The sequence below is a fragment of the Macaca thibetana genome, chromosome 16 (assembly GCF_024542745.1).
Source record: "Macaca thibetana thibetana isolate TM-01 chromosome 16, ASM2454274v1, whole genome shotgun sequence".
NCBI classification, from domain to species: Eukaryota; Metazoa; Chordata; class Mammalia; order Primates; family Cercopithecidae; genus Macaca; species Macaca thibetana.
Window position 1 is genome coordinate 24815476 of NC_065593.1, and position 12725 is coordinate 24828200.

Genomic DNA, 12725 nt, shown 5'->3' on the forward strand with positions numbered 1-12725 from the left:
ACACATGGTTTGATAACCTTTTTCTAAAGTTTATAAACATGAAAAACTGGCTGAGCTCGGTGGCTACACCTATAATCCCAGCACTTTGGGAGGCTGAGGGGGCAGATCATCTGAGGTCAGGAGTTTGAGACCAGTCTGGCCAATATGGTGAAACCCCACCTCTACTGAAAATATAAAAATTAGCCAGGCATGGTGGTGCACACCTGTAATCCCAGCTACTTAGGAGGCTGAGGCAGGAGAATCGCTTGAATCTGGGAGGTGGAGGTTGCAGTGAGCCAAGATTGTGCCACTACACTCCCGCCTGGGTAACAGAGCTAGACCCCGTCTCAAATAAATAAACAAATTTTAAAAATGCAAAACTAAACCACATATTGTTTAGAAGTGTGTGTGTGCATGTGCGCGTGTGTGTGTGTGTGCGCGTGTCAAACACATATATTGTTATGTAACTATAATAACACTGGGAAAATTAAAAGAAAGGTAAAGCCAAATTCAGGATATCAGTGGGAGATGTGAGGAGGCAGGGAATGGAATAGGGCAGATCACAGAAGAATATATGTTACTGGTAATGTTCAGATTTGGTAGTAGGTTCATGATTATACAATTACAAAAATAGAGAAGAGATGTGAATACAGAAGTGTGCAAGACATGGTCAGGAACCATGAGTAGAATGGAGATACTGCAGCAAATAATTCCTATATGGTATTAGGGGCAGATGTGATTGGAAATAGACTGGATCCAAATATGGTAGGACTTTGAACCAGGGAATTGCCTAATGCAAGTTGTGTTTTAATTTAATTTTACAAACATGTATTGAGCATTTACTATTGTTAAGTCAATTACAAAGTGATAAAAGCTGGCTTTGGGGTTATGAAAGTATGAAAGAAGAGGAGTGGCCACACTGCCAAAGAGTAACAGGATAGAATTAAGTGGCTTATTGGATATGGAAGGCAAAGGTAGGGAAGGAATCAAAGCAAACCTTGAGGTTTCACCAGGCTAGGTGGCAAAATCAAAACAAAACAAAACAAAAACAAAGAAGTTGACACATGAGTTATATTGAGTTCAGCATAGAAATTCATTGTAAAATATTCCATTGGGCTCAGAGATGCCTTTGATATACTTGGTTTTCCACTAGAGCAGTCGTCCAGGGCAGTTCATCGTAAGAGGAGAATGAAAATTACCCCCACCGATGAGTGAACTTTTGGTTAGTTCTTGGTTTTGTGTTTGTGTCTTTTAGCTAAACTACACATCCAATTTCCAAAGCCACACCCTGGTCACGAAGTGAGATTGTCTTCAAAACAATTTCAGAATTACATAGAATTGGTTGTATCTGAACTCAGGGGCAATGAAGACCGAGTTCTGGAAAGTGTTGTGGAATTTCTGATGAATGCTTTAGAAAGGAGCCACATTGAGAGTCTGAGGAATTGTGCCAGGCGGAAGTGGCTGCACCAAATCCAACGTGCTGCAGAGACAAGTGGAGTGTCCCTAGAGCCGGTGTATAGTGAGGCCTTTAAGGCCCTCACGCAGGTACGTTTTCTAAAGTGGTATGTGAGAGGAAACATCTCCTCACAGTAGGCGATGTTCAATATCCGCAAAAGAGGAGCATCCTGAATTCTCTTGAAAAATCGCTGGGTGCTGCTATAGATATTTTATTCATTCCAGTCCATTACAAATGGCCCGAAGCCTAGGAGACGCGCAACTGGAGTGACTGCTGGTTGACAAGATAGAAGCAGAGTAGAAAGGTAGAAAAGACAGATGTAGAAGAGATGTCTTGGGATTTCTAATTTCATTTCTGCTCAGAGTCAAATAAGCCTAGAATGGACAATAGACAGATTATGTAAAATATCAGTAACAAGCTGTACAAGCAGTTCAAGCTACATTTCCCTTGCATGGTATTTTGGGAGTCAGTTTTAAAAGGAACTATTTAAATCATAAACTCATTATCGAGTCTGACACCACACAGTATTTCACAGCATTGCCTAGAAGCAAGCTGAGACTACTGCAGAATCCTGTCACTTAGAACGCATGGCCGTGAGGGGCCACTGCCTACAGCCTTGCCACCTCCTCAGAGACTCCCAGGTTGCTGCTGTTCACAGGCAGAAACAGCATGGCTGCCTTCTACATGTATCATAGATTCCACTGATCCAGGGAACCTGTGCCAGTCATCTCAGCTAAGTAGCGACACTTGCTCAATGGAATCATCTCCTGAATGGCTGAATTTTCCAGTGTAGTTGGAAATGGGGCACCGGGACCAAACAACCACTCAAGAAAAAGAGGCATTGTTCTAGCTTGCTTCAGAGATCTGTGGTATTGTGAGAGAAATCTCACTACACATTTGTTAATGACTCCATGATCTTGTATGTGGAAAGAAGGAATAAAGGCAAAAGAAATGGGCATGGAAAGCAAACCCAAATATATAGAAAGAGGAGAAAAATATCAGGGAAAGTGTCTCACATGTCCCCAATTTATGGATATGTTTAATGTATGTATTGACACATAATATTGTTAATAACATAATAATATTTTAGGTACAGAGAATTTGTAGTTGCAGAAATAGTAGTTGCAGAAAGTCTGCAATCTTGGGCCCAAAAAAAATCCTTCCTGAAATTACAAAGATCAAATATACAAAGTGTGTTAAGAGTTCCTTGAGAGCATTTTTTTTCACATTCACATTCACAGTTGATGGTCAAGAAATATGAGTGAAGTGAAGGCATATTCTTGGCCCAGCTCTCTAAAATCAACACTTTTAATAGAAACACAGACTATTTGACTATAGGTCAAAGGAATCCAAGTTTTAAACTTCTAAATTTGAGTAGACCTGAAAGTTCTCTGGTTTTGTTTTTCTTTTCCAGTAAACCAGGCCAGTTGGCATAGAGGAAACCCCATTATCCTCACTAAAACTCAGATTTAGGGTATAGCTATGGTGTCAACTTTTTCCTCACTGCCCATGAATAGTAATACATGCATTCTTTATTCAGGAAAATGAAACTGCTGGGGTCAGATGCATGAATTAACCAGTGAGGGGGACATGATTAGGGGAGTTCTTTGGCTGTTAGCAAACACATGGTCGGAAATGTTTTGCCGTAGGATGCTGAAGCCCATGGAAATAAAAAGATCAGTGCTCACATTTCCCTCTTAGAAGAAAACCTACTACTGCCTGAGAAAGGGAATGTTCTATTGAGGAATGTGGCTTGCACCTTAGATGATGCTCTATTTGTACTGAACAGAGTGCTCTACAGGGACATGAAAGGAATCAGGTAAGAAAGTCTTTAAGAGGCTGGTTTTACCCTCCTAAAAAAAAATTCCCTTTCTAAGTAAACTGGCATCAAGATCCCAGCTGGCTGCTCAAAAGAGAAGTGGCTCAAGTCACCAGTGCTTCTGGAGTAGAAGCTGATGGCTTCCAGTCCTGGATGATTTCACCTATTTCCAGAGCCCGCTCTTTGGCAACGATTCGCCACACAGGGACTCTACTTCACAATATCAGTTCAATTATTTCTGCCTGCTCCGTAAGTTATGTCTCTGGAGTTCTGTTTATATTTGTTTTCTATGTCCACATCTAAGTTTTTTTTTTTTTTTTTTAAGTCTTTCTCAAGTCAGACCTCCAAACTGGTCATCTTATCGAGTCCACTGCTCGGTCATATAATGCCACAGATTGTGAATAGAGAATCGCTCTAGCTTCCTCCATGGTTTAATCTAAGTCTCTCCCTGTGCCTTTCTTCCATCCTCATACTCTTTTTCCTCAGCTTTACAGTAGTGGATGAAGGGAAGCCGATCCATGTTCCCCAAGTTCAGTACCACGGGAACATCTTCTTCTGGGACCAGTCCCGTAATAAGGATGATTGTAATGGGTCATTCCTGGCTCTGCCTCTTCAAGATGCATATATGAGGATCTTTGGGGTCTTGGCTGTTGACACCCTTAGAGATCCCCACGAAATAAACATCTTTCTACCTCATGAGATCAGATTCTATCAGGTAAGTCATAGACGTCTTCAAGAGCAATGGTAGAATGGCCTCTCCTTCTAATACTTTAAGAGTGAAACCTGAAATCCGATGAGAGTAAAGCTGTGTATACAGATAACATTATCATTCTTGCTCCTGTTCCCTGAATGTATGTTTCAGTCTTTTGAGAAGTTCCCCATTACTTATGGGAGGACTTTCAGCCTCAGTTGCATATCCATGCCTCAGCCTCATGTGTCCCATAGCATTTATCACAGGAATAGAATTTTATGCTATAGAACAGAAATCCAACCATTAGACCACTAAGACCCACAAAGCGGGAATGAACTTTTAGAAGGGACAGATTTGTGTTTTACTAATAGTGGTATCTATCTAGAAATCTTTTGTACTTTCTACAAATGGTACTAACTCTGATATGCATCCCCATAGGTCTTGATTTCAGTGTTATAATTTTTGAGGATGAAAAATAAAGAAAAAGACCTAAATGTTTCTTAAGTATTCATGTTTTTAAATTGGATCACAAAATGATAGGCACTTTTAAGGTCATGAAATAGCTAGACCATTTCTACAAGCATTTTTATTTAATTTGTGGATAGAACTTGCAGTAAAGGAAGATTGAAAGCCTTTATGGAGACAATGAACTGTGGACTATAGCAGCGAGTTAGGAACTTGAACTTGCTATGCCCTTATCATTTGTTGCCCTGTAAGCCTTTGGCTCCTTATGTTTATTTACCATTATTTTTCACTTTCTCTTCCCATTTATTGGGTGGATAGTTGAGGAAAGTGGTAGAACCTCTTTCTCTGGACATATTTTTAATAATAAAATTCATTCTCATCTGACATGGAATTATGTGACGATATTGAAATGGAGGAGTATGAAGTTATCAGTAGGTGAAGTATATATAGTCTTGTGAGAGAGGTAAAGGTTTCTGGGTTACCCTTAGATGCCTTGAGTCCTAAGATAAAAGGCATATAATTTTGAAGAGTTTGTGATTCCTAGAGTTTCTTGACAACAAGCCCACATATGGGTTCTAAGGATTTCCCATCCCTTCTCTGTGGAACAGGGTCTTCTAATGCCTATAAGAGGACTATGTAATCTAGCACGCTGTGGGTCTTGGAACCAAACATGTCTTATACTGTTGATCTGATGATAGTGGCCATGTCTGCACAGATGCAGGCATTAACATTGGCATCCGATCAAGGCAGCTCCTACCCACCTGCCTAAGATTGGCGTTCGTTCTTGGCTTTTTAACATTTTTTTTCTCATTTCAAAGTTTATCTTGTTCCTTTGATGCTATTCTCTACTAGCACATATCACAAATTTCACTGGATGACTATCAAAAGCATAAAAACTTATGTGGGTCTCTCTCTTTACACCTCTGACTCTTTTTTTGTGAAACTTGCTCTGTTTCCCAGGTTGGAGTGCAGTCGTGCGATCTCCGCTCCTGAGTTCAAGCAATTCTCCTGCCTCAGCCTCCCAAGTAGCTGGGATTACGGGTGCCCACCACCATGCCAAGCTAATATTTGCATTTTTAGTAGAGACAGGGTTTCACCATGTTGGCCAGGCTGGTCTCAAACTCCTGACCTCAAGTGATGCACCCTGACTTGGCCTCCCAAAGTGCTGAGATTAAAGGCATGAGCCACGGTACCTGGCCTATGCCTTTGATTTCTTGATGATCCTTTTTTTATAGTAGAACCTGGAACATTGCCCTTTGAGGACTGCTGAATAATTTGCAGGAAGTAGATTATCAAGAAGTAATTAAATTACTGGTAAAGGTAATCCGATTACTATATTACTAATTATTTTTTCTATTTTAAAAAGAGTAGGCTATTTGAATTTTCTGTCTCTACAGGGTGTTGCCAATGTCTTTAGCACTGCCTATCACTACGTCCACAGCCGGGAGCACATTCTGCATATTGTGATCACTGGCATTGGCTGGCTCTTTGACGTCACATCCAGCATCACCTCCATCACTATGTACTTTGTAGAGCCTAGCCCAGCCCAGGTAGGCAAGGTTCAGTAGTGGTAGATCTCTCCAAGGTAGCCAAGTGTCTAGATGTTATTTCTTGCTAATATTTGAAAACCATATTAATTAGCTATTAGTCTAACTGAAGACAGATTTCCCAATACAAGACCCTTGATTGTGAGTGACAGGAATCCACCTCAAATTGCCTTAGCCAAAAGGGAGAATTAACTGACTCACGTGACCAAAATGAAGAAAGGGCGGGAGTCAAGCTATCTTTCAGGATGGCCAGATCTAGGGATTTGAAACCATCAGTCCTCTCTTGTGTTCATCTGTCCACCTCTCATGTTTGTTTCCCTCTGTACATTGGTTTTGTTCTTCCAGCTAAAGTTTGGCTTCTTCCACAGGCAAGTCAGATGCTTACTAAAAGCATCCAGTAAAAAGTTCCAGTTTGGAAAACCCAAGAAAGAAGACGGAGTCTCACTCTTGTTGCCCAGGCTGGAGTGCAATAGCGCAATCTCAGCTTACCTCAACCTCCGCCTCCCGGGTTCAAGTGATTCTCCTGCCTCAGCCTCCCAAGTAGCTGGAATTACAGGCATGCGCCACCATGCCCAGTTAATTTTGTATTTTTAGTAGAGATGGGGTTTATCCATGTTGGTCAAGCTAGTCTTGAACTCCCAACCTCAGATGATCCAGCCACTTCGGCCTCCCAAAGTGCTAGGATTACAGGTGTGAGCCACTGTGCCGGGCCAGAAAACTCTTTTTGACTTATACTGAGATATGTACCCCTGGCCAGAGTGTGGACTTTACAGTAATGGGCACCACTCACCAGAATCATATGGGTGGAGTGGGAAGGGACTAGGAGCTGCTGTTTTGGAAGGACTCAGTTATATGACACCAATTTTTTTTAAGCCCTCCTATCCATAATGTCATGAATTCTTGCTATTTGCTTTGCTTCTTTATACTTTGTGTTAGGATTTTGCATATGATGAGAGTGGGTGGAAAGGTTTTTCCTTTCAGAAAGGCTGAATGACTCTGGGAGGTGCTTGGTCGGGTGGTAGCGTCACCTGGTTGTCTCCCAGTCCCTTGGCTGGCCCACGGCAGGCATGTCTGCACTTCCCTCCGGGCTGCTTCTTTCCTTTTTCCCACCAGGTCCCTACTTCCCTCCCTCAGTGTCTGGCTCAATCTGATGAGGCCTTCGTCAATGAGGGCAGAATCATGGACTCTCTTGGGGTTGGCCAGGCCATGGAGGCAGAGAATGCCTTGTAATTGGCACTGCTATTGAGGGTGTGGTTGGGAGCCTCCAAGGGCACTTAGGACTGGGGCAGAGCACCCTGTTTGAAGGGCCCCAGCTATAGTGGCCCTTCAAAGCACATGGGGTCCCAGGGAAGATTCAGAAGAATACTGTCAGGGCCTTAAGAGAAACAACACATAGGGCACCATGGAAAAGGCCAAAATAGCCCAAAGCAGTCAGCTAGAAGCATGACTTCAGCAGCTATAGGTTCAGAATCAAGAGTCCACGGACAAAACCACCAGGGTCACATCCCATCTGACCTGGACTGTCTTATGGTGGTGAAGAAGATCCTGCCAAAAGTCGGGGGAGAGAAGGGCCACCCAGCAGCGGGTTGTGAGTGAGATCGTGATGGGACAGAGACCAGAACAGCCTGGCTAAGCTCTTTTCAAGCACTCAACGATCATAGCTTCCTCAGCCTCCCTCTTCCCCTTCTGCAGCCCCTCCAGATTCACATTTCTCTGTCTTTTCCAGCCTGCTCTGTGTCTCAAAAAATAAACCAGTATCCATGGGCTCTTTGGCCCTTTGGCTTCTGCTTGAGTTTGTCCAATGACAGCTGCCAACAGGACACTGGAGGGCAGAAGCAGAGTGCAACTGGGGCATTGGTGCTTCTGTCTCCCTCTCTGCCAGGTTGCTGTGGGTTAGCTGTGTTTCTCTCCTAAAAGCCACTTCACCTTTCATCAGGCAGTCCTGTCCACACAGCTGTCCTTTGTTGGTTCTGGTCATTGCTTCCCCCGCCCACACCCCATTTCCCCACCTCTTCAGGCTAAGAGTGGTAACAGCTCTTCCTTATTACCAGGTCGGGATTCTAAACACTGCCTTCGTAAATAGTTCCTTTATTGAACTCCCCTTAAATTACCCAGCTGAGGCAATCTGCTTCCTTGTGATACCCTGACTGATATGAATTATAAAGTAAATTCTGAGATACTTCCCCTCACCTCAAGCCCATGTTCCTGTAAGGTATAGAGTCATAGAGGAAAAAAATTACTGCTCTGTTAACAGTAACCATAGATGAATAAAAACAGATTCAAATTCTCTTAGGTATGAAATTCAGGGTATTTTTTTTTTTTTTTTTTTTTTTTTGAGATGGAGTCTCGCTGTGTCTCCCAAGCTGGAGTGCAGTGGCCTGATCTCGGCTCACTGCAAGCTCCGCCTCCCGGGTTCACGCCATTCTCCCGCCTCAGCCTCCCAAGTAGCTGAGACTACAGGCGCCCGCCACCACGCCTGGCTAGTTTTTTGTATTTTTAGTAGAGACGGGGTTTCACCATGTTAGCCAGGATAGTCTCGATCTCCTGACCTCGTGATCCACCCGCCTCGGCCTCCCAAAGTGCTGGGATTACAGGCTTGAGCCACCGCGCCCGGCCGAAATTCAGGGTATTTTACTTTATCACCCCAAAGCACCTCTGTCTATTTCTTTGGAGTACCTAACTTATTAAATAGGTAACTGTGGCAGGCAGAATAATGCCTTCCCCTAAGATGTCCATGTCCAAATTCCTGGAAACTGTGAGTATGTCACTTTACATGGCAAAAAGGATTTTGCAGATGTGATTAAGATTAAGGAATTTGAGATGGGGAGATTATCTTGGATTATCCAGGTGAGCCCTGGATCCTATGAGCCCTTAAAAACAGAGAACCCTTTCTGGTTGTGATCCATGAGAGACAGGAGGATGGAGGAAGAGTCAGAAAGATGGTGAGTTAACACCCCACTGCCGGTCCCGAGATACACAGGGCTGTGGACAAAGACCCAGGGCACTAAGGGCAGCCCCCGGCTGACAGCCAGCAAAGAAATCAGTACGGCAGTCTTTTATTTCCCTGGGGTCTCAAGAGAGACAAGTAGCTAACACGGGTGCCTGGTTTGCTATCTTAAGTCGTGGCAATGTAGGCTTTTGGAAAAATTTGAAAGTCAGACTGGCCGGTGATTTCTTCTTTCTACCTCATCACATTCCTTTTCTAAGGCAGTAAACAGACTTTCTGCTTGAATGAGAGGGAAGAGGAGGGGAGAGACTCTCAGGAGGAGAAAAATGTAACACTACAATTAATGTTTCACATCGCACATTTCCTAATAGGAAGCAAATTTTCTTTTACCTCAGGGATTTCAAAAATGTTGTCATTCTGGAACATTTTCCTCACTTCATCGCATCACCCTTAGGCCCTATATGAAACAAACTATAATTTATGTCAAGTGATATAAATAGTTCTTACGAAGTAGAAGGCCATGATTTTCTCCCACAAGAAGATCATTTTTTAAAGATATAATTTCTTCCAACAATTATTTATAAATTTAACAAAATTCCAAGAAAAATCTCAACATGATTTTTTAAAAACTTGACAAATGATTTTAATTTTCACAGGATAGCTAAGAATATGAGGGTTAAGAGGACATTTACAATCTTGGTCTGGAGAAGGATTGCTACTTACACCAAAGGTTGGAACAATTAAGGGAAGGTTGATACATTGACTAGATAAAAATGTAAAACTTTCTTGCACCAGAGTTATAAAGAAAATTAAATTGCATGTGACAAACTGGGGGAAATTACCATTTACCTGGCAAAGGGTTAACATGATTATACACAAATCAATGAAATTTTTTTAAAAATCCAAAAGAAGGCCGGGCCTGTAATCCCAGCACTTTGGGAGGCCGAGACGGGCGGATCACGAGGTCAGGAGATCAAGACCATCCTGGCTAACCCAGTGAAACCCCGTCTCTATTAAAAAATACAAAAAACTAGCCGGGCGAGGTGGCGGGCGCCTGTAGTCCCAGCTACTCGGGAGGCTGAGGCAGGAGAAAGGCCTAAATCCGGGAGGCAGAGCTTGCAGTGAGCTGAGATCTGGCCACTGCACTCCAGCCTGGGCGGCAGAGTGAGACTCTGTCTCAAAAAAAAAAAAAAAAAAAAAATCCAAAAGAAAAACAAGCAAAGGGCAAGTATACTTCGGGAAAAAAATACCCATGCAAATGGTTTATAAACATGTAAGAAAATATTCAATTATTCTCAATGAGATAAATACAAAGTTAAGTAAAAGATAATTTTTACCTAGTAAATCGAAACTTTCTTTCTTTTTTTTTTTTTTTTAGAGACAGGGGTCTTCCTATGTTGTCCAGGCTGGTCTCGAACTCCTGGACTCAAGCTGTTGTCCCATCTCAGCCTCCTAAAGTGTTGGGATTACAGGTGTGAGTCACCACACCTGGGCCAAAAAATTTTTTAACTACAATTTGAAATAGCTGTTAGACATCTTAGAGGAGATATTGAATAGGCAGTTGGGTATAAGCCCTCGGTGTTTGGGTAGAAATCCAGGCTAATGAATAAACGGCATTTAAAGCCATGAGACTGGGTTACATAACATTGTCAAGGTATTCAATGCCGCTGAATTGTACACTTAAACAGATGGTTAAAATGAGAAATATGCTATGTATGTTTTACCGCAATACACAAAACAAAACACAAAACCATGAGACTGGAAGGGATGACCAAAGGAATGTGTGAGAAAAGAAAAAAAAAAAGTCTCAGGACTGAGCCCTGAGGTGCTCCAAGTGTTTGGAATCACTATGGCTCAAAAAATTGTACTGACTGTGACCCACAGTATGAAAAACATTTTCCATCCTGACTCCTTACATGAACATGCGGGCACACACATGAAACAGAAATTTCACAAAAGAATACCTACTTTCCCTACATGTTATATTTTCTGATATTCTCTCTTTTATTTCATTCCTTGTTTTTTACAAAAAAAAAAAAAAAAAAGTGTTTGTCAAACAAGAAAAAAGGAAAAGAGGATAAATATTAAAGCAAAGGAGATAAACAATTTGCAATGGGAAAGGTGAGCATGGATAGATATTGGAGACGAAAGGGGAAAAAAATAACAAGCCAGAACCAGAAGAAAGAAAAGGAGGGGAAATATAATTGCAGCCTTTTCCCAAAAGGCTTCCTAGGAAATTTTACTAGGAGTGCTTTTCTCACTACTGAATAATTGCTGAGGGGCTCGCTGAATTTACAGTTTTTGGTCCGACTAAAATCAAATAAAGAATAAACTTAGTTTCAGGCATATTATTTTAAGCCGCTTATTTTCTGTATTATGCTTCTGATCTAACAGCAGGAGTGGTCAATTTATACAATTTTGGAGGGAAAAACAGGAAAGTTTTGGCTAAACATTTAAACCTAGATACACAGGGTGAGATTTCAATATATATATATTTTTTCAGTCTAGTATGTAACATTAAGTAACAAACCATGAAAGAAATAAATTTGGAAAGAAGCTAGAAGCCCAGTCGTCAATATGGGATAATCTTAACAATTTTCCAAGGATAATGTTGACAACATTTCCCTTCTAAAGAGTTTGGAAGAACCCTTGGGGTCATGGAGTATAGAGGCAAGAGGAAATTTCACATTACAAAGCAGCGGTTCCTCTTCCAAGCACCATTTAGCATGCAGCCTCTATGTATCCTCTTGTCATATTTCTTCTTTATTCCAATAATTAGTTATCTTTATTTTTATTTTTTTAGAGACCAGGTCTCATTCTGTTGCCCAGGCTGAAGTGCAGTGACATGATCGGAGCTCACTGTGGCTTTGAACTCCTAGACTCAAGCGATCCTCCTGCCTCAGCCTCTGGAGTAGCTAAGACTACAGGCATGCTCCAAGAATTATTTTTTCAAAGGAATGATTCATAAAAACCCCTCTTTACATCTCTTAATTGAATTTGTGTTTCCTACAGTTACTGTATTTACAGAATATGTTAATATACTTTCATAAATAGTTTCTATGAAAAAAATATTGATCAAAAGTCATTAAAATATTTTCACAACCCACATGTAAGTTGTGTGTTGACCTACAGTTTGAAAACTTCTTAGAAGTAAGGGAAATAAAGAAGCAAAGAGAATGAGGATTGTTTAGTGAGGTAGAAGGAGAACCAGGAGAGAGTGTCGTCCCAATAGCGAAGTGAAGAAAGTAAATCGGCCGGGCGCGGTGGCTCACGCCTATAATTCCAGCACTTTGGGAGGTCGAGGCGGGTGGATCACCTGAAGTCAGGAGTTCGAGACCAGCCTGGCCAACATGGTTAAACTCTGTCTCTACTAAAGATACAAACAAACAAACAAACAAAAAATTAGCCGGGGTCGGGCGGGGTGGCTCACGCTTGTAATCCCAGCACTTTGGGAGGCCAAGGAGGGCAGATCACATGAGGTCAGGAGTTCAAGACCAGCCTGGCCAACATGGTGAAACCCTGTCTCTACCAAAAATACAAAATTAGCTGGGTATGATGGCGCATGCCTGTAATCCCAGCTACTTGGGCGGCTGAGGCAGGAGGATTGCTTGAACCCGGGAGGCGGAGATTGGGGTGAGCCAAGATCGTGCTATTGTACTCCAGCCTGGGCAACAAGAGTGAAACTCATCTCGAAAAAAAAAAAAAAAAAAAACAACAATTATCCTGTTCTTTAATAGTACTAAGTAAAATGACACTGTCCTTAAAGCCAGAGGTCATCTAAGCTTTCCTTTTTTTTTTTTCTATTTATCTGTCCCCAAAAG

The 12725-nt window shown here is 41.9% G+C and overlaps 2 protein-coding genes across 6 annotated transcripts in view; both read left to right on the forward strand.

The window, feature by feature from the left end:
* NSRP1 (nuclear speckle splicing regulatory protein 1) overlaps positions 1–12725 on the forward strand; it is a 554990-nt gene that overhangs the window by 443805 nt on the left and 98460 nt on the right. The gene's annotated exons all lie outside the window — the stretch shown is intronic.
* Positions 1–12725, forward strand: part of EFCAB5 (EF-hand calcium binding domain 5) — a 186374-nt gene that overhangs the window by 150367 nt on the left and 23282 nt on the right. For all 5 annotated transcript variants that reach the window (XM_050763292.1, XM_050763290.1, XM_050763289.1 and 2 more), the window contains 4 exons: positions 1235–1524; positions 3085–3254; positions 3741–3969; positions 5808–5960. In XM_050763292.1, coding sequence (XP_050619249.1) covers positions 1235–1524; positions 3085–3254; positions 3741–3969; positions 5808–5960 — 842 coding nt within the window. The remainder of the gene's footprint in view (positions 1–1234; positions 1525–3084; positions 3255–3740; positions 3970–5807; positions 5961–12725) is intronic.